Source organism: Paramisgurnus dabryanus, chromosome 17, assembly GCF_030506205.2.
Source record: "Paramisgurnus dabryanus chromosome 17, PD_genome_1.1, whole genome shotgun sequence".
Lineage (NCBI taxonomy): Eukaryota > Metazoa > Chordata > Actinopteri > Cypriniformes > Cobitidae > Paramisgurnus > Paramisgurnus dabryanus.
In genome coordinates, this window is record NC_133353.1 from 34,014,989 (window position 1) to 34,035,405 (window position 20,417).

The window sequence follows — 20,417 nt, forward strand, 5'->3', positions numbered from 1 at the left end:
GATGACAAAAAATCGCCAAGGAAGCGAGACGTCATGTGGGTGTGCCTAAGGTGATTGGTTGCTGAAACCACACCCACATAGCTTGACAGGAGTAACAGCAGCGGCAGTTCACCTATCACATAAGGCTTAACTCTTTCCCCGCCATTGACGAGAAAACACTTCTCTGCCAATGACGAGTAATTCCGTAATACCGCTATTATCCACCAGTTGGATGATATTATCTTCCACAACTTATAAAACCTGAAAGTATCGCCCTAGATCAAACATCTGTATGTCCATGTATGTTTTGAGGATCACTCTGAATCAGATCTTTATTAAAAGTCCTTCACAAAAACGCAATTATCTCAGCTTTTTGCTCAAAATTTGGTGTTTTTGAAGAAACCTACCCATATTAGAGAGGTGATAAAAAGAGAACAAATGAAGGTAGGATGAAGCGTTTCATGTGATAAATTGTATGTTTATATATTTAAAGAAGAACATTTTCTGGAAGGCATTAAACTTTTGTGAAAATGATGAAAAATGCTGGCGCTGGCTGGCAACTTAAAAAAAAAATGCTAGCAGGGGAAAAGAGTTAATATAATTTAAACGGATGAGTTATAAAAAAAATTCATCCTCTCACAGTTGTCATGAAGGGCAAAATTAGCTCTATAGACCAAAAAAATACTTTTTCTAGCAGGGTCTAAACATATTTATTTTTTTGTAAAGTTGTGCATTTTACCATAGTAGTCTATGGGAATTGACTCCCCTTTGGAGCCAGTCTCTTTGCAGCTTAAGTCACTTCCGTGTTGGCTTGACGACGGAAAACATGAAACGGAAAGATGCCCCTTGGTTAAAACAACCCAGCATATGTTAAATTACAACCCAAGGGGCTCGGCTCATCCCTTTTTGACCAATAACCTTTTTTTTTAGAATGTATTTATACATTTTAAGGAATAGCATCTCATCAGAAAACGGAAAAGTTGTAAACAGCCACACCCCTTCCCAGGATCTTTAAATGCATCCCCAATCTGTTTAGTCTTAGGTTGGAGCCTCTACGTTGTGGAAAGATAAACAAACCTTTGTCTGACCGTCTCTCTCTCTCTCTCTCTCTCTCTCTCTCTCTCTCTCTCTCTCTCTCTCTCTCTCTCTCTCCAAATGTGTAGTGATTGCATTGTGGTAGAGAGAGCCAATCTGCATAATTGGAGTGTGAATGTGGGCTGTATGTGTGCCGTAAAGGGCACTTGGACAGATCTTAATGTGCTTTTAAATGTGCAGTAATTGTGAAGAGCTGAGTTTTGGAGGATGGAGATGAGGATCTTCATTTTTTCGTGTGACTCACCGCTGATCTTAAAGCGTCCACAGGCACACACAGCACACCTCTCCTGTTCGGCTATTGTCTGCTCTAACGCCTCGCTTTCAGACTTTAAGTGTCATCTCCTATCTATTGAAATGTTCTCACAACAATCGAATCACAGATGCGGTTCATATGAGCTTATGTAAGGAAGAAAGAGAGAGAGAGAGAGAGAGAGATGGATGAGATTATAATGTACTGGCCAGGGGATCTTCATTGTGCCTGTGCATATATATTGTTTTCATTCGTGATCAATATAAAGGCACAACGTTCTAAGCAGGAGAACGTCGTCTTAGCAAAAAAGAGACAAGAGGTGCAAGTGAGATCCATTTGCTGACCATTAGGATTGTGCGGTATAGACGGTTTCAGGGGCAACAACATACATAAACGGCAAACTTCTGGTATAAAAGAATCAATACCTCTAAAGTAGATTATTTCTGATAACAAGCTAAATAAATTACCAAAGAGTTTCAATATTTTTCCTATTTAAAACTTGACTCTTCTGTAGTTACATCGTATACTAAGACTGACGGAAATTAAAAGTTGTGATTTTCTAGGCAGATATGGCTAGGAACTATACTCTCAAACTGGCGTAATAATCAAAGACTTTGCTGATGTAACATGGCTACAGCAGGCGTAGTGATATTACTCACTGCCCGAAAATAGTCCCCTGCTATTAAGAGTAACCAAGGGGACTACTACCCATTATGGCCAATATGGCTAGGAACTATACTCTCAAAATAATTGAGGACTTTGCTGTCGTACCATGGCTGCAACAGGCGTAGTGATATTACGCACTGGCCGAAAATAGTCCCCTTAGTTACGGCGCATTCACATGGGGCGTAAGCGTTGACGCTTCCCATTCACTTTTAATGGGTGACGTCAAGCGTTGGCGAACTGAATTGTGTATCCGTCGGCGCCGCGTCAGTGCCGTTGCTGGCGGCAGAAGTTGAACATTTCTCAACTTTTCAAGCGGCAACGCGTGCGTCAGCCAATCATATCGCCTTATGCAAATAACCTAGGCAGAGCCAGCCAATTACGTTTATGGAAGACCGGAGCATGTGTAGCGGCCACTGTGATTGGCTGTTAGCCACGCTTCAGACAAGCCTTCCGTTAAGCGTTAACGCTTACGCCCCGTGTGAATGCGCCGTTACTCTTCATAGCAGGGGACTATTTTCGGGCGGTGAGTAATATCACTACGCCTGCTGTAGCCATGTTACATCAGCAAAGTCTTTGATTATTACGCCAGTTTGAGAGTATAGTTCCTAGCCATATCGGCTTAGAAAACCGCAACTTTTAATTTTCTGTCATTCTAAGTAAACGATGTAACTACAGCAGAGTCAAGTTTTAAATAGGAACTCTTTGGTTATTTTTAGCTCAATGCTAATGGTCTAATCAGATTCAATTGATTGTGCTAAGCTATGCTAAAAGTGCTAGCGCCAGACCCGGATATCAGCTGAATGGATTCCAAAACGGCAAAAATCAAATGTTAAACTCTAGGGGAGATGAAAAATTAGCATATTTAAAATAAGTGGACTACAACTCCCATTATTCTGTGCTCTTTCACAGCTGCAGCTGTTGCTTAGCGACATCTAGCGGGGAAAATTACTTATTGTGCCTTTAAAATGTACAAGTAAATCCACATCTAAATCCAGGGGATTGTTAAATGTTGGAGGGTTAAATAAGACTGGAATATTTAAAGCAAGATGAAACAAGGCAGATGTACAGACGGTGTCAGCTGTAGATGTGGTCAGGGGCTAATCTTATCCTCTTCGCTATCTCTCGCTCGCACACGAGTCAAGTCCTTCACTATCCCAACAGCCTCATTACAACAGATTGGTGCTCTCTCAGCCCTGAAATGAAAACTCTACTACACTATAGTAAAGAGAGAGAGAGATGGACAGACAGACAGAGAGAGAAAGAGAGAGACTCTCACGGTCACAGTTTTACACGCAGCATCATTTTTTCTGTTCATACATTTACAGTATAACAAATTCAGTCCTCAGTCTATATTAAAGATATCAACTTTATATCACAATTGGTTGAGCATTGCGTTAACTGTGCAAAGGTTTTAGATTCGAGTCTCTGCCAAATGAATAAATGTAAATGTATATGTGTGATTTTGTGGTTTTAGGTACATATACTTTCCGCTGGGCGGCTCGCGTCACGGTGCGGTCCGAAAGCTGGTCTCAGCGGCGCTGGCGTTCGGGTTTGTGTGTTTCTGGCACGGTTGCCATGACTACCTGCAGTGCTGGGCCCTGCTGAACTGGGTCGGAGTGTCGGTGGAGAACGCTCTCACCCTCCTGTTCTCCTCTCCTCCTCTTCGTCATGTTATCGTGAGCTTACACACACTCCTCCTGTTAAATCTCAACTTTAAGTCCAGCATTTTGCTGCCAATAAACTGTGATAAATGTTTTAATACCACACAATAACATTTGCTGCATCCCAGTTCGCCTACTTACACTGTGTCTTAAAAGTATGTGCTGTCATTGTTAAAAAAAAAACAATGTTCACTCAAAAATGAAAATTCAGTCATCATTTTCTCATGCTTATGTTGTTGTAAACTTGTATAAATGTTATTTTATTTTTTTTTTTTTGATGAAAAACATAAAACAAGATATTTAAGCACACAGCTGATTTTAACCATTGATTTCCATAGTAGGAAAACAAATAGTATGTAAGTATTGTGATAAATGATGAAGAAGATATTTTGATGTCTGATAGTAAGCACACAGCAATAAATGCACTAAACAATTCTTAAAGTGCAATCCTAATGAACGATTCAATGTTTAATACTGTTCTGTGTCTTCTCACAGGTGCGCTATCTGTCTCCCCGAATGCAGAGGCGTGGCTTTGCACTTATCTCCGCCTTTTCCACCGCTATGCTAATTCTGTCCAATCTGGTATTTCTGGGTGGAATCCACGTGGGTAAAATCTTCTGGAAGAGGGTGTTTGTTCAAGGTTGGTCATTTAAATACCTACACCTCTCACGTTTACACGTCATTGTCATCTCCAAGATTTCTTCTCTCTGTCCTTTCAAAAAGTAACTGAAGATAATTCAGCCACAGCTGCTGAGAAGATTTTAAACTCTCTGGGAATGCAGAAGTTTTCAGTCATTTAATATATCGGGGCTCAAGTGTAAGCTGTAATGATTTGATGTGACTTCTGCTTGTCATTTCGCTCTGGATCAAACATGCACGACTGGATATGAATTTTGTCTGAGGTGCTCAGTGCGTGATGAATTTGCCATGAACTAAATCACCGTTTTTGTGACGTATATGAGATGTGCTGTAGATCATGGGTCTTCAACAGGGGGTCTGTGGTGGTATTACTGGGGGTCCCCCAAATATTATTTGAATTCAATAAAAAAAAATGAAATTAGACATTAATGAAAATGCATTAATAAACTAATAACAAACTGATAAAAAAACTTGATTGAAATTAATGTTCCCATATATAATATAATACTTTACTAAAATTTTAAATGCAAATTTAAAACTATGTTAACAGTATGTGTCTATGTATACAAAAAAATTATTTTATATATTTGTAATGTAACCATCATAAAAAATATATAAATCCAGTTTTTATTTGAAACATCTATTAGGGGTCCTTGGTCCTCCTTGGACTGAAAAAGGTTGAAGACCTCTGCTGTAGATCATAAACATTGAGATTACGAAGGATTTTGCTAAATAATTTTTACGTATTATTATGGACATCAAAAATTATATCATTTTAAAATTGTGAAAGAATTAATAAATATCTCTATTAGACATCTTATCAGAATATCTCTATAAGGGACACACTGTATCAGCCTATACTCTGTATCGGCAGATAAAACCGATTTTTTTTCAATCGGACATTGGTCGATTGTTTAAAAACACCCAATGATCATGGCAGATTATATCCAAAATTTAAATGGGCGGATATCTGTCAATATCGGTGGATGTCATTTTATGTAATCAATTATCAGTATCAGCAGAGACATTTTGTATCGGTGGATCCCTGATCTCCATAAAATTGGTTTTAAAATCCTTATACAATAATTATAAAATTATCCCATTTAAAAAGTAAAAAAAACCTCTTTTGATGAAAATGTTTTATTCTTATTTTGCTCAGAAACTTGATTTGGCTACACAAACTGAATCAGGATCTTGCTGTAAACGAATTGCATTTAATAGGAGTTAAAGCAACAGGAGGCAACTTGACAAAAGTTTAAAAAGAATTGGTGTGAAAAAGGTCCTCAGGGTGAGATAAAGCCTGGTGAATGTCTCTCCTAAACCTTAACCAAGGTTGCCATGGTATTTCTTAATGGTGGCCATGCTGACTCCTGTCCACCCCACCAACATCAGCTGTCAATCAAATGCTAGTGGCTAGTGGTCCTACAATCCGTGTGTTTGTTGTAGTCCAAAAAAAGAGATTTATGTTGGAGACGATAACGCGCCTCATTGTTTACTTTTTTTTTTGCATATCGTTAACATGTACTAATACACACTTACACACCAAAGGCAATGTAAAATTGTGAATCCGACAACAGTTGCTCTTTAAAGGTCCACTGTGTCGATATTTAGCGGCATCTAGTTGTGAGACTGCAAATTGCAACCAACGACTCATTCCACAGCTCACCCCTCTCTTTCGAAACGCACAGAGAAGCTACGGTAGCCACCACAGGACAAACACGTCATCATCTGAGAAAATTTGTATGCACTTTTTGCTTTGTTTCAATCTTTACAACCTTCTCCTTATAGGAACACATAGATATGTACACTAGATGTCGCCTTGGCTACGGCAGTTCATTGGACCGAATACGTCAAATAGAGCCGCCATCTTGAAACAGGGGAACCCCGCATCAGCATCATTGTAAGCAATGGTGTAACGGAAATAAATTCACCATAAATCGTCATGAATGCTCTTTTCTTGGTTTTCTTTTGGTTCGTTTCAACAGTCAGACATGTATTTAGCATCGAGTCCAGAATTTTTTTTTAGTTTTGATATTATGAAAATACTATCATAACTAATCATTACTTTTTCTAACTATAATGCATAGTGCTAGTAGGCCTTACATCAATACGCAGCACAAAAGTCCGGCATCGTCCATGAATTCGAAGTACAGGCGGAGATAGCAGCGTTACCTAGCTACTTCCTATGACAAGACCCCTGTTCCAAGATGGCGGCGGTTTTGACGCATGCTTAGAACCCCAAGGCGACATCTAGTGTATATATCTATGATAGGAACACTGTGCCTACAAATTGTGCTTTTATAACAGCAGACTCTTACTGATAGTGCAGCTTTAAATATCTATTCATATGTTTTAAAAGTCTATGTTGCGACTGGCTAGCCTCCATTCAGATTTAGCCGTACACCATCATTCACAGAACCGGACGGGTTGCTGAATAATGAATAGGTGTTGATATATAAACACACTTAGTCATGTGCTAATGTTCTCATTGTTATCTTCACGTCTGTTTAATTTATGTATTTTGCATGAGTTACTTTTAATAGCAACACGCTTTTTGTGTCTGCTTTTTATTTAAAGGGGACGTATCATGAAAATCGGACTTTTTTAAGTGCTGTAATTGGGTCCCCAGTGCTTCTCTTAACCTATAAAACATGAAAAAGATCAACCCACTTAGTAAACCATTCTCTGCAAGCAGTAAAAAAATAGGTCTTGCAATTTGGCTCCCCTTGTGACGTCAGAAGGGGATAATTCCGCCCCTTATTCTGCACTGTCCATCCACAGCACTGCCATTGAGTGCAGAGATCAACTCATTTGCATTTTAAAGGACACACCCACAAACGGCACATTTTTGCTCACACCCACAAAGTGGCAATTTTAACATGTTATAATAAATTATCTAGAGGGTATTCTGAGCTAAAACCAAATATTTATTTGACGTCTTAAAAAAGTCTTGTGAAATGTCCTCTTTAATGTACTGTAGGCGTGATGCGGGTTGAGTCGTATCGAAGGGATTGGCAGACACGATATGAGTGCGTTACGCTACAAACACGCACACAGATCCATAGACCCCAACCAGACATTAATGAAACAAGAGATCTGAGATGCAGACGTTTCTTCCAGCATTTGATTCCTGTGGGTAGTTGGCATGACAAAATTCATTAAGTAGCTAAACCTGTGACTCCAGCACCTAAAGGACAATGAGGTGTAACCACAAGTAATAGCCTCCTCTCCTTTTAGTTTCTCTCTTTCATTCCCTTCTGCTTCATCCTTGTTTTCTTGATCTTCTGATGCAACAAGGCAGGTATTTTTAATGAAGCCACCAGAGAGAAACGCGTGCGCACACACACGCGCGCGCATCTGTCCTGTGTGTTTTAATGGCTTGGGGCTTTCGGTGAACCCATTGAGGGGAATCAGTGAGCATCACCTTAGATGGATGATTTATACGGAATTTTCACGTACACTTCGAAATAAAGCATTTAACATGTACATACAAGTGTGTACAGATTGAATATCTTAATACCCTGTTCCTCCAAAAAATACAATCATAAGTATTTCATGTAAGTGTCTCTGTACCCTTGAATCATTATAACATCTTGTTTCTTCAACAGGTTGGTCCTCTATAGCCGTTCCCATGCTTGCTTTTCTCTATTGCTTCGCTCAGGTTGGCATTGAGTGGGACATGAGATGACATCACTGCGGCTCGGTGTGGCATCACAGAAGGACTACGTATTTTACAGAGACAATGGTATTAAAAGTTTTACTGCTCCCAATTTGGACACTTGCAAGATCCTTGCAAGAAACAACAGGTGCATTTCTATTATCTACTGAAACGTGTTTGTTATATAGTATAATGTGTGTATGTGGCATTGAAAAGGATGTGCTGCTCCAGGTGTGCGTTTGATGCTTAATCCTGTCGCTGCTTTATGAGTTTGTCTGAACACTGATGGTGACACATCGGTCTGATCAACGGCCAGGAAACAGGAGACGACCCGATCATTACCCACCCTCCACGTTTCTCCATCTGTGTATATTTTCATCCTCTGCTTCGTTTTGGCCGTCTGATCTTTCTTGTGCTGATCTCTCTCTGTCTTGTCTCATTTTCCTATCCATCACTCGCTCTGTCTGTCATCATCTGTGGCTTTCTCACAATGTATCTTCTTACTAAGAGCTCAAGCTGCTATGCGTTTAATGAGATTACTCATCTGAGGTCTGAGCCTGTTGTTTGCACTTTCTTAGAGTTTATGTGTGTGCTATAAAGGAGGATTACACTTTTAAGAGCTTTATCTGTGCAGCACCTTTATTAGCATCAGATTAATGACTCCTAATCTCTCTCGCTCTCTCTCTCTCGCTCTCTCTCTCTCTCTCTCTCCCTCTCTCTGTCTGTATATGATGTTATTTCAGTATGGTAAAGGTCATGTGTGACCTGCTCTTTCCATGAGTCACATTAAAACGGCTCACACAGGTCCTTGATGTGTGTTTGTATGTGCGGGTGTGTTTTCAACGCAGGTCACTCCGATATTAATGATCGTTGATTAAATATGCAACATTGGAGTGCAAATAATTACACAAACTTAACATTTCAATGTGCTTAAAGCTGATGTATTGACATTTTTCCCTTCAGTGTACTTAATTATTTGTGTTTAAAGGGGACATGGTATGCCAATTTTGTAAAGATGTAATATAAGTCTCAGGTGTGTGCAGAATGTGTCAGTGAAGTTTCAGGTCAACATACCTCACAGATCATTTATTATTGCACGTCCACAAAGTGCTGTTTTAATGTGTGTACCTTTAAATGCAAATGAGCTTTCAGCTCTAATTAGATCTGATTTCTGTGAATACAGTCTGGCACAATAGTATCTTTAGCCGCATTAGTGCTATAAAGTGCTAACAAACACATTTAGAAAAGCTTTTGGGTAAAGTTCATACTTGTCAACATTGGGATTTGAAAATAAGGAAAATTTCCCAACCCTAACAACCCCCCCCCACTCCCCCGTTTTCATTACTGTGCAAGGAAATGGATGGGTACACTGCAAAAAATGACTTATTTTTTGTATTTTTGTCTTGTTTTCAGTAAAAATATCAAAAAATTCTTAAATTAAGATGCTTTTTCTTGATGAGCAAAATGACCCAAGAAAATAAGTCTAGTTTTTAGACCAAAAATATAAAATTTCAGTGATTTTGTGCTTAAAACAAGCAAATAAAAAACGGGATTAAGAAAAAAATTCTTGAAATAAGTTTACTTTTTCTTAAACCCTTAATTCAAGACAAGTTTATGTAAAATTAATGTAAAAAATTACAAAATCACTTAGATTTAATTTTTTTTTTGTCTAAAAACTAGACTTATTTTCTTGGGTCATTTTGGTTGCATCAAATGCACATTTTCTTAGTATTTATTTTTTTTTCAGTAAAAATATCTAAAAATTCCTAAATGAAGATGCTTTTTCTTGATGAGCAAATCGACCCAAGAAAATAAGTCTAGTTTTTAGACCAAAAGTATCAAATTTAAATGATTTTGTGCATAAAACATGCAAAAAAATCTGCCAATGGGGTAAGCAAATTTTTCTTGAATTTAGTGTTAAGGAAACATTTTCAAGATTTTTTTGCTTACCCCATTGGCAGATTTATTGCTTGTTTTATGCACAAAATCACTTAAATTTGATATTCACTTAAATTTGATAGTCGCATGCTCAAGTGAAACTTTCAGGTGCCCACGTGAAAGCGAAAGTTTCACGTGCGCATGCGAAACTAAACTTTATTTAATTTTTGCTCCATGTCCCCTTAAGGGCTCCATACAAAATCACTTAAATTTTATATTTTTGGTCTAAATAACTAGACTTATTTCTTGGGTCGTTTTGCTCATCAAGACATAGCATCTTATTTTAAGAATTTTTAGATATTTTTACTGAAAACAAGACAAAAATACTAAGATTTTTTTTCTTGAAAATCATTTTTTGCAATGTGCATCTTTATTTAATAATTTTTAAATATTTGTAATGAAAACAAGACAAAATAAGTTAGAAAGTCATTTTTTTTGTAGTGTATACCTTGTATCATTGTTTGTATTGCTGGCGGGCGGACATGCACACTGCAAAAAATGACTTTCTTACTTAGTATTTTTTATTGTTTTAAGTAAAAATATCTAAAAATTCTTAAATTAAGATGCTTTGTCTTGATGAGCAAAATTACTTAAGAAAATAAGTCTAGTTTTTAGACAAAAATATCAAATTTAAATGAATTTGTGCTTAAAACAAGCAAAATAATCTGCCAATGGGATAAGAAAAAAATCTTGAAATAAGGTTACTCTTTTCTTAATCACTAAATTCAAGAAAATTTTTCTTACCTCATTGGCAGATTTTTTCCCTCTTGTTTTAAGCCCAAATTCACTTAAATTTGACATTTTTTGTCTAAAAACTAGACTTATTTTCTAAAGTAAATTTGCTCATCAAGAAAATACATCTTGTTTTAAAAAGATTTGTATATTTGTAATGAAAACAAGACAAAAATGCTACGTAAGAAAGTCATTTATTGCAGTGCACACTAATGGGCGAAAGCAAAAATACGGGAGAAATACGGAAAATTATTTAAATGGAATGATGGTGGGAAAGAATGCCAAAATACGGAAGAATCGCGGGAAAAACGGGAAGGGTTGACCGGTATGATAACGTTAACAAGTCTTTGAGTGGCTCTGGGCGGGGCTTTATCAGTGTGACATCACATTAACAAGAGAATCAAAACAGCATGTCTAATGAGACCGCTCTGGTTTAATAAGGATTAAAAAACGAGAGGGTGGATTTTTTTTCACTGTGTTCACAGACTGCCAACACGCACTTATATCTACACATCTTGTAAAAGTGTATTTTGCATAATATGGGACCTTTCAAGAAAAAACATCCATCCGACACCAAACATGCAAATGTAAGCGAGTAAATGCAAAAGTTGTATATAAAATATTTTATTATCATAAATAATATTTTACAGCAACTTTACAAACTTTGTGCTTTACAGTAGTTGAAATATCCATGTTTCAGTCAGTGAATAATGACCATGCTCTCTTCAAAACACTGCAGTCTTAAAGTTTTTAATTAGGGTTGTTCGACCCATAGTGGGACCTGTGGTTCATACAGACCCTGCAGTGTGATGTATAACAGCACGCCTCACTTTAAGTTCAGTATCAGTGTTAAGAATTTCAAAAATAAACTCATTCCTTCTTTCCCAAAATACTGTACTGTACTGTACATCTTGATATACATACATAAACATACACGCCTAAACACACAAACCGATATGACGTGTGCGTGACTGTGTGTTTAGGCTTTAAATAAAACCAATGACAAGTTTTTTATTTTATTGTAACTAGTCTGTAATCATGTTGGTAAATAAATAATTCACCCAAAGTTTCGCATCATGCCGCTTCAAACCTGTCAGACTTTCTTTCTGCAAGGATGTTTATAAAGAGTTTATAGCTAACATATTAGTTTATGCATTTTGTGTGCTGTATTTTAAATGTTGAAGCCATGTGGAACAGGCGAAAGTTTAAGATTTAAAGTAGGGATGTACCGATACAAAAAATCTGTGCCGATATTTGATTACTTGGAGTAAAAATCAATAACTATCGGTATTAATCGGTATCGGCAGATGTCACTCTGAATTGTCCCTCAATTCAAAATAATCCCACAGTATCCATCCACGTTTTTCTGTTTCATAGTGAGAAAAATAGCAGATTGCTCAACCGATACCTACCGATATTTACAGATTATCGGCCGATACATTGGTGCATCCCTAATTTAAATGTCTCTATGTGCTTTTATTGTCTTAATTTGTGTTTAGAAAAATTCATTTAGATTTAGATCAACATGGAGGCGACTAATAATGACAAAATTTTAGTACATTTTTGAAATAAACTTGAAAAAAATGTACATAAGATGACATCATACTTTGGTTCTCAACTCTTTAGAAAGTTTCGACACCGTATCTGTGTCTAATATTATTGAAGCTTAATTTCCCCATACTAAATGCAAATTCAGACTCGCCCACCAGAAATCAGACAGGTCTGCTACAAAGAGCGAATCCATTAGCTCTGTACGGGGTCAGAGGCAAGAGATTATATACTCGTGCAATAGAGGAGTACTTTCTTTTAAATGGTAATTTAGTTTTTCTTTTATTGACCATGCATGTCTTAACCTTATTTTAAGTGCAAATCAAGCCATGCCGTTCAAATCGTCGGATGGTAACAAATACCTGCAGAGAGTTCAGAAGTCCTGAAGTAAAACATGCGGGCGCTTCTTTAACTATTCTAGCTACTGTACAATCCTTTTTAGCTGTCTTACTCTATGGGAAAAGTGCGTTGTCTTTAGTTGTATTTAGACTATAACTGTTATTGCTGTGCTGCAGAGGCACGCAGTGACATACGGGCTGCGAGTGGCCGCTTGTTTTTCCGTAATGTTGTTATTACATCATGTTTTTCAGATTAAATGTCATATTGGGCTCGGAGAAGCGTGACAGGAATAATCGGTGGCAATACAGCAGCAATGTTTATTGCTTGAGAATCAGCCATTACATTCCAGTTGACATGAGTTTGCGCGGCAGTATTGTTATTAATATTATTGTAACATTCATACGTCTTATTTAAAATCAATTCTGGGTTGCTCGGTTAAAGATTAATAAAAAATAAAGTTTGGCCTCCGGGTACGAACGGGGGAACAGTTTCCAATATTTGCTCAGTATTTGAAGTATTCGAGTAAGCAAATGATCCATAATATTAAACATAATTAGGATGGCACTGTGTAGAAAACATGCTGTGATGCAAAAACAACATTTAATGGGAATTTGATCATTTCATCAGCAGTGTTCTGCTGACAGAATGGAGATAATCATCTCTCAGGGGTATCAGGGTTTTTATTCCTGGTGAAACTGAGGAAGTTCTTTAGACTGTGACAAGATTGTGTGTTTTACAACAGAAATAAATCATTTAGGGAGAATAATGAGAAGCTTGATGCTTCACTAATAGCTTCATGTCTGTCTGTCTTTCTTTTATATCTTTCTTTCTGTCATTCTTTCGTATGTCTATCTTTCTTTCTTTCTCTCACTCTTTTCACCTTGTCTTTGATTCTTTCTATCTATCCTTCTTTCTGTCTATATTTTTTTCCATTATTTCTTATATCTTTTTCTTTTTATTCTTTTTTCTTTCTTTTTCTCACTTTCTTTTTTCTTTTCTCCTTAAGTCTATTTTTCTTTCTTAAAAATATAGATATAAGAAGAAATGAAAAAGAGTTTTCTCTGAGAAAGAAAAAGAAACAAAGAGTAAAAAAAAGAGTCAGAAAAAAGACAAAGTTATAAGAATAAAGGGAAGAAAAAAGATAGACAAAAGAAAAAAAAGAAATATAGACAGAAGGAATGAAAGAAAGATAGAAATAAGAAAAAAATATAGACATAAGAAAGATAGATATATAGACATAAGAAAGAAAAAAAATAGACATAAGAAAGAAAGATAGACATAAGAAAGAAAGATATATAGACATAAGAAAGAAAGAAAATAGACATAAGAAAGAAAGATAGACATAAGAAAGAAAGATATATAGACATAAGAAAGAAAGAAAATAGACATAAGAAAGAAAGATAGACATAAGAAAGAAAGATATATAGACATAAGAAAGAAAGAAAATAGACATAAGATAGAAAGATAGACATAAGAAAGAAAGATATATATAGACATAAGGAAGAAAGAAAATATTTCTTATGTCTATCTTTCATTATTTCTTATGTCTATGTTCTTTCTTTCTTTCTTTCTTATGTCTATCTTTCTTTCTTTCTTTCTTATTTCTATCTTTCATTCTTTCTTATGTCTATCGTTCATTCTTTCTTATGTCTATATTTCTTTCTTTCTTTCTTATGTCTATATTTCTTTGTCTATTTTCTTTGTTTCTTATGTCTATATTTATTTCTTTCTTTCTTATGTCTATTTCTATCGTTCTTTCTTTCTTATGTCTATATTTATTTATTTATTTCTTTCTTATATTTATATTTCTTTGTCTATTTTCTTTCTTATGTCTATATTTCTTTCTTTCTTTCTTATGTCTATGTCTATCGTTCTTTCTTTCTTATGTCTATATTTCTTTCTTTCTTTCTTATGTCTATATTTCTTTGTCTCTTTTCTTTCTTTCCTTTTTATGTCCATCTTTCTTTCTTATGTCTATCTTTCTTTTTTCTTTCTTATGTCTAACTTTCATTCTTTCTTATGTCTGTTTTTTTTCTTATGTCTATATTTCTTTCTTATGTTTATAAAATGTATAAAAAGACATAAGAAAGAAAGAAAGATGAAGGAAGGAAAGGGAGACAAAAAGAAAGAATGAAAAATAGAAAGATAGACATAAGAAAGAATGAAATAAAAATATAGACATAAGAAAGAAAGAAAGAAAGAAAGAAATAGACATAAGAAAGAAAGAAAGAAATAGACATAAGAAAGAATAAAAGATAGACATAAGAAAGAAAAAAGTAGACATAAGAAAGAAAGAAAGAAATATAGACATAAGAAAGAAATATAGACATTTCTCACTCTTTAATTCTTATGTCTATATTTCTTTCTTTCTCTCACTCTTTAATTCTTATGTCTATTTTTCTTTCATTCTTATGTCTATATTTATTTTTTATTCTTTAATTTTTTCTTATGTCTAACTTTCTTTTGTCTTACTTTTTTTCTTATGTCTATCGTTCCTTCTTTCTTTATGTCTCACTTTCATTCCTTCTTTCTTTCTTTCTTTCTCTCTGTCTTAATTTCTTTCTCTAATTCTTTCTTTCTTTCTTTCTTTCTTTCTTGTCTCTTTTTAATTCTCTCTGTCTTTCTTATCTCTTTCTCTCTTTTTCTGTCTCTCTCTTTCTTTCTTTCTTTCTTTCTTTCTTTCTTTCTTTCTTTATTTTGTCATACATATATATTAAATTTGATATGACTTTGAAAGCTATAGTTTTGACATTCATGCGAGTGTTTTTTTCAGTAATCTCCCTGTGCTCGTGTTGGTGTTGTGTTCTCAGGTGATGGTGAAGCAGATGACAGTGTGATGATACTAACCTCAGCACATCTCCTGTGGACCTGATAATGACCTTTCTAACCTGAGAACATCACACAACAGAGCTTAACCACTCATCTAACACATTTCCATTTCACACAATATGTTAATGCTCACGACTCTCCATCTGTTTCTGTTTGTCTTTCTGCAGCCCATCGTTTACAATCAGCACAAAATTAAGTTTTGAGCTCACATTCATACAATCTATAAGATAACATGTATATATGTATTAATTTTGGTGGAGACTGGGGTTAGTGACCATCACTTCCTCCAACCAACCAGACTTGAGCATTCCTGAGATTTTGTATGTATTTCCATGTGTGCAGTAATGAGAAGAATTGCACGTAGCTGTGCGTTATACGTACTGTGATCATTTTAACCATTGATGATGTGTTCATGATTTCATTTAAGAAATCAAAGCTACAGTAATAGCAATAGTGCGCCCATGACATTACGTTTGTGCGTTTTCTGGAAGACCCAATCATCGATAAAGCAACAACACCACCATTAATATATTCTTTCCTCTCTGTTATAAAACTTGGCCACTGCGACCCCAAAAGTCTCTAGTAAACTCGTAAGTGATGCTTACTGTTTGAAGATATTCATTATAGACGCGTCAGCCCGCAGGTCAAGAGCGTTCCTCAATGCAGTGCACCTAAAAGAGCCAAGCATCAAGCTACAGTTGTATTTCACCTTTGACCCTATTGGTTGCTGACCTCTGATGATAGCTGTGCGTTGTGAGGTACGTCGAAGCCCTGACGTACCTCACGTACAGGGTCCATAACAGTGATTTGATAATACGCCTCAAAACCCCTGTAGATCTCATTAGTGTCTGCGAAAACCTTCAAGTGTACAACTCTGGGGATGGTATTTGATTTGTCATTGTACAAACACATTTATTTAAACTGATTCCCTGGAAGCTACCTGGGAATTCAGATCTCTGGAATCTTCGTTTCCCGGGACACTCTGCATCTTCAGACTGATCCTCCATTCTTTCGGCTAGCAGCTCAGATCCATACCTGCCCGCATCGCCACACATTCGGGCAAGATGCAAAGCTCTGTGAGGATGGTGCAGAATGGATCTCAATACCAGAAAGACTGGTCTGCTCAGTCTAAAATATGCAGAGCGGAGACAGGAGCGTGACGTGTGTGTATGAGAGAGACAGACGGAGAGAAAAAGAGGAAGACTTGCTACATAAGTGGGATGTTGAAGGGCCCGCAGTTGCATTTGGGGACGGTGCGTCGCCATGACAACCTTCAGTCAGAGTCGGCCCCGAGGCAAGAAGTCTCTGTCTGTCAGCCCCTCAGGACTAAAACAGGGAGCAGATCAACACAAAGTGTGGCTGCGTGACGGCTTACACAGCACCACTTTGGTATCGCAGATGCCTTGGGATAAGACATCTTCCTCTCCTATACACGACGTTATCTCACACACATGTCATGCTGGCACGGATGTGTCTCTTACAGAAACACATTCCTTCTGCTTTTTGAGAAGAGTATATCTTCAAGGAAAGATGTCCTCCTTGTCCGTATCTGGTGATGTCGGTCGCGATATCTGAAAGAGCGAGACGGGAGAGCTTGAAGTCTTTCTGCTCCTCAGCAACCTCAACACCTCTGCGACCTGCGTCTCCAAGGCAACCATACGGTTCCCGAGGGCCGTCAGCTCCTCTTTGAGTTCACTGCGTAGTTCGAGGAGCGAGGCGTGAAGCGTATGTTCGGGAATAGTCGGGATTGGGGGAGCTTTCCCATCCGGCTGGATCGGGCTGTGGTCGCCAGGCGTCCGAGCTCCGCCCTCATCCAGCCGTAGGTCACTTTTGGTGATGCCGCTATCGCACGAGTCCGTCTTTTTCAGTCCGCTAGGCTCCGACTTGCTGGAGCCGCTCCGCTCGGGAAGCGTCTCCATAGATTCCGCTTTAGGAACGTTTCCCCAGCCTTCCGGCTTAGCCACGCTCTCCCTGAACCTGGCCCAACCCCGTGCGCGCGGCTCGGACGACCGAGGGGCCGTTGGGGCGGGGGCGCTTAGCTTCGCCTGGTCGAACAGACACAAGGTGTGGTTTTTGCTCGGGTGTGAGGGGATGGGCGTGGCTGGGCTTTCCGTTACCGTGACGATGCTCGTGGTGGCGACGACATCTTGACTGATGACCTCGTTGTGAATGTGACCCTTCTCGAGATCAGGGTCGTTGGGATTGGATTGCCCCGCGGCGAGTCGGGCTTCTTTCTGCTGGCGGAAACGCTGGAACAGACGGCGGACGGGATGATCGGGCGGGAGATTCAGCGGGGCTTCGTTCTTCCTCCTCAGTCTCTCCTCTTCCTCACGCTTCACATCACTGATCTTTCTGAACACAAGCTGAAAAGACACACAGGGTTAGTTTAGAGAAACATGCGCACAACTACATATTTTATGAATGTGTAGTATTTTTGGAAATTTTGTTACTTTGTACCTTGATACAAGTTTATTTGGTCTCTATTGTCTCTAAATGTTTATATTTCAAATTAAACACAAAAAAGTTGATCAGATTAGTATTTGCGGTTCTCAATTAAGGACTAAATAATAATAACGTGATCACAAAGCTGCAGTGCTTCTCACATCAAAGCACCTGGCAGGCTTTCAAACTATAAACCGCATCCATATGTTATAGTCTTTGACAGGCATTGTGAAGATGCAAAGCTTCTTATTATGCACACAGTTATCATCGATCCATCCCACAAATCCTTGAGTCAACGTGGAGTCATCAACTTTACGATCAACCGGCTGAAACTAAGTACAGAGACTTTACACTGCAGTCTCAGCTGGTGTATTAACCCCTTAAATCAATACCAGCATCTCTATTCATCATATTTTTAATGAAAAAGCTGTCAATGGGGTGCTAGCCTTCAAAAAGGTCCTAACATGTAACATTTAGGTAGAGATTTGTATACATTCGCTACCTTTGAGGTACTAATATGACCTTTTTGAAAGGGTGCCACCCCAGTGACGGCTGGGGACTATTTTTGGACCATTCTTTTTGAAGACATACAAATGTCAAATCTTTTCTTTTCCTACAGACAGGGTAAATCAGGGGTCTCCAACCTTTTGGTGAGCAGGGCTACCACAATCTGGAGAGCTACTTTTTGTTTTAATTGTTGATTTTATTTTACTTGTTGTTTTATCTTTGTTTAATTAGAGCAGGGCACAACCTAACGCTTTTTGGTTTTGTCTCAATCATCCAAAAAAGATTTGAGTTTAATTAATTATATTTTTACACAAGCAACACACACATCTCTTCTACAAATGAACATTTGAAGTTTGTTTCTATTACTTACCATTCTTGGACACTTATACCAAATGTGACAGAAGTGCAAACGTTACAACTTACCCCATATGTGGGGTTAAATGTAACAGGCAGGGGGTAAGTTGTAACACTTGCTAAAATTTAAGTTTGTAGGCAAATATTTCAATACTATTTTGTCTATATACTTGAAGTGGATATTGTTTATATATCTGTCTATAATAGACACCTATCCACACTGTATTCATTCATCCAGCCCTTTTCTAACCATAGTTCAATTATAAATGGATACAAATGTCTAAGTATGTGAGAAAAATCAGCACAATTATGACAAAAAACATACTAAAGTCTCAAAATCAAATTTTGAGATAATGAGCATAAAAGTCTGATTTTAAGCATTCATTTCATTATGATTTTAATCTTTGACGTGACCTTATTCAATCAATATTTACGATATTAACAAAAAAACTTTGACAATTTTTAATAAGACAGGCACATTTATTTTGTTGGCAGCCAGCTATCATTCATGTGTAGCCTATTTAAAACAACGGCAAGAATTACGCTAACGTTAGCGGTTTTCAATTCGTAAGTGCTGAGGGTTAGTTGTAACACAGCGTTACAATTAACCCCGCAGGGTCAAAATATTTTCAAGCCTTTTAAAACAGTTGCTAATTGTGCTATGTTTTAGTCAACAAGACACTGATTAAGATGACATAGCATTGGTTTTGGTATCTTACACACCCAACTCAGAAACCGAAAAAACATAGGATGAAAAAATGTACTAACATGCCACCAAAACACTTTTTCATCAAAAACTATAGAAAAAGATTATACCTTTCCATAAATTTTCGGGAGACTTTCGGCAACGTGAAAAAACAAATCCCTCAACCCTGTGCAACATTGTAAACGGTCCATGTTACAACTAACCCCACATTAGTTTTTGCCCCGCACACCCCTGCATAAAAGAAGCCAAGCTAATATAAAAAATATGCAATAAATCAATATTAAAATTTAGGCTATTAATAGAATGTGCTTTGGCGGGCAACCTGATGCCCGCGGGCACCATGTTGGACACCACTGGTCTAAATCATACAGTACACTTTCAATTAAAGATGCTTTCCTCTATAGCTAGCTTAAATATCAAATAAAAACACTTTACATTAAGCAAACAAAGGTCCAGCCTTTAGTGTCAGTCGAAATTTTGTCAAACCATCACCGGCATTTAGATACACAGTTCTGGACAATCCTGGACCTCTGCGTTCAGTTTCCTGATTTTTGTGAGATGTTCTAAGTGCCTGATTTATTTATTAAAGCTCATACATATTTCAGAGTTGAAGGCTTTTATTGAACAGATTCCCAGAGTCAACTCTCTTATGTATAAGTGTTTGCAAGCCTGAATGAAGGAGGGAGAAATATTCATCTGCACTTAGGCCAGAGATTTTGAAGGCACGTGCTTCTCCGTTACACAAATCTTCTATGGGAAAACGATACACAGAGCTGCCCTACTCTCTCCATTTCCTTTTCCTGTTTGACTCTCCCTGACTGCATCCCAAATGGTGCACTTGATGCGGACGTCTCTTGTCTTCATGTGCACGTGTTCGTAAAGTCCACGAGACTGTAGGGAGTCCAATTTGTCATTTTATTATTCTGAAGACTCTCAAGCCACCCAACAGCACATGTGACACAACCTCTCGACCAATCAAGAGCCGACAAAATGGTTGATCTGCTATCCACTTAATTTGAGACGTATCTGGGTCCAAGCTTCCACTCATATCCATGGCCTCGATGCGAAGTTCGT

General features: G+C 37.5%; 2 protein-coding genes across 5 annotated transcripts in view; one reads left to right on the top strand and one right to left on the bottom strand.

The window, feature by feature from the left end:
• hhat (hedgehog acyltransferase) overlaps window positions 1-9,266 on the top strand; it is a 36,322-nt gene extending 27,056 nt beyond the window's left edge. For all 3 annotated transcript variants that reach the window (XM_065288206.2, XM_065288205.2, XM_065288207.2), the window contains 3 exons: window positions 3,465-3,666; window positions 4,147-4,291; window positions 7,899-9,266. In XM_065288206.2, coding sequence (XP_065144278.2) covers window positions 3,465-3,666; window positions 4,147-4,291; window positions 7,899-7,978 — 427 coding nt within the window. In that variant the 3' untranslated portion in view covers window positions 7,979-9,266. The remainder of the gene's footprint in view (window positions 1-3,464; window positions 3,667-4,146; window positions 4,292-7,898) is intronic.
• A 5,905-nt stretch (window positions 9,267-15,171) lies between these two features.
• kcnh1a (potassium voltage-gated channel, subfamily H (eag-related), member 1a) overlaps window positions 15,172-20,417 on the bottom strand; it is a 61,144-nt gene continuing 55,898 nt past the window's right edge. For both annotated transcript variants that reach the window (XM_065288203.2, XM_065288202.2), the window contains one exon: window positions 15,172-17,697. In XM_065288203.2, the coding sequence (XP_065144275.1) occupies window positions 16,855-17,697 (843 nt within the window). In that variant the 3' untranslated portion in view covers window positions 15,172-16,854. The remainder of the gene's footprint in view (window positions 17,698-20,417) is intronic.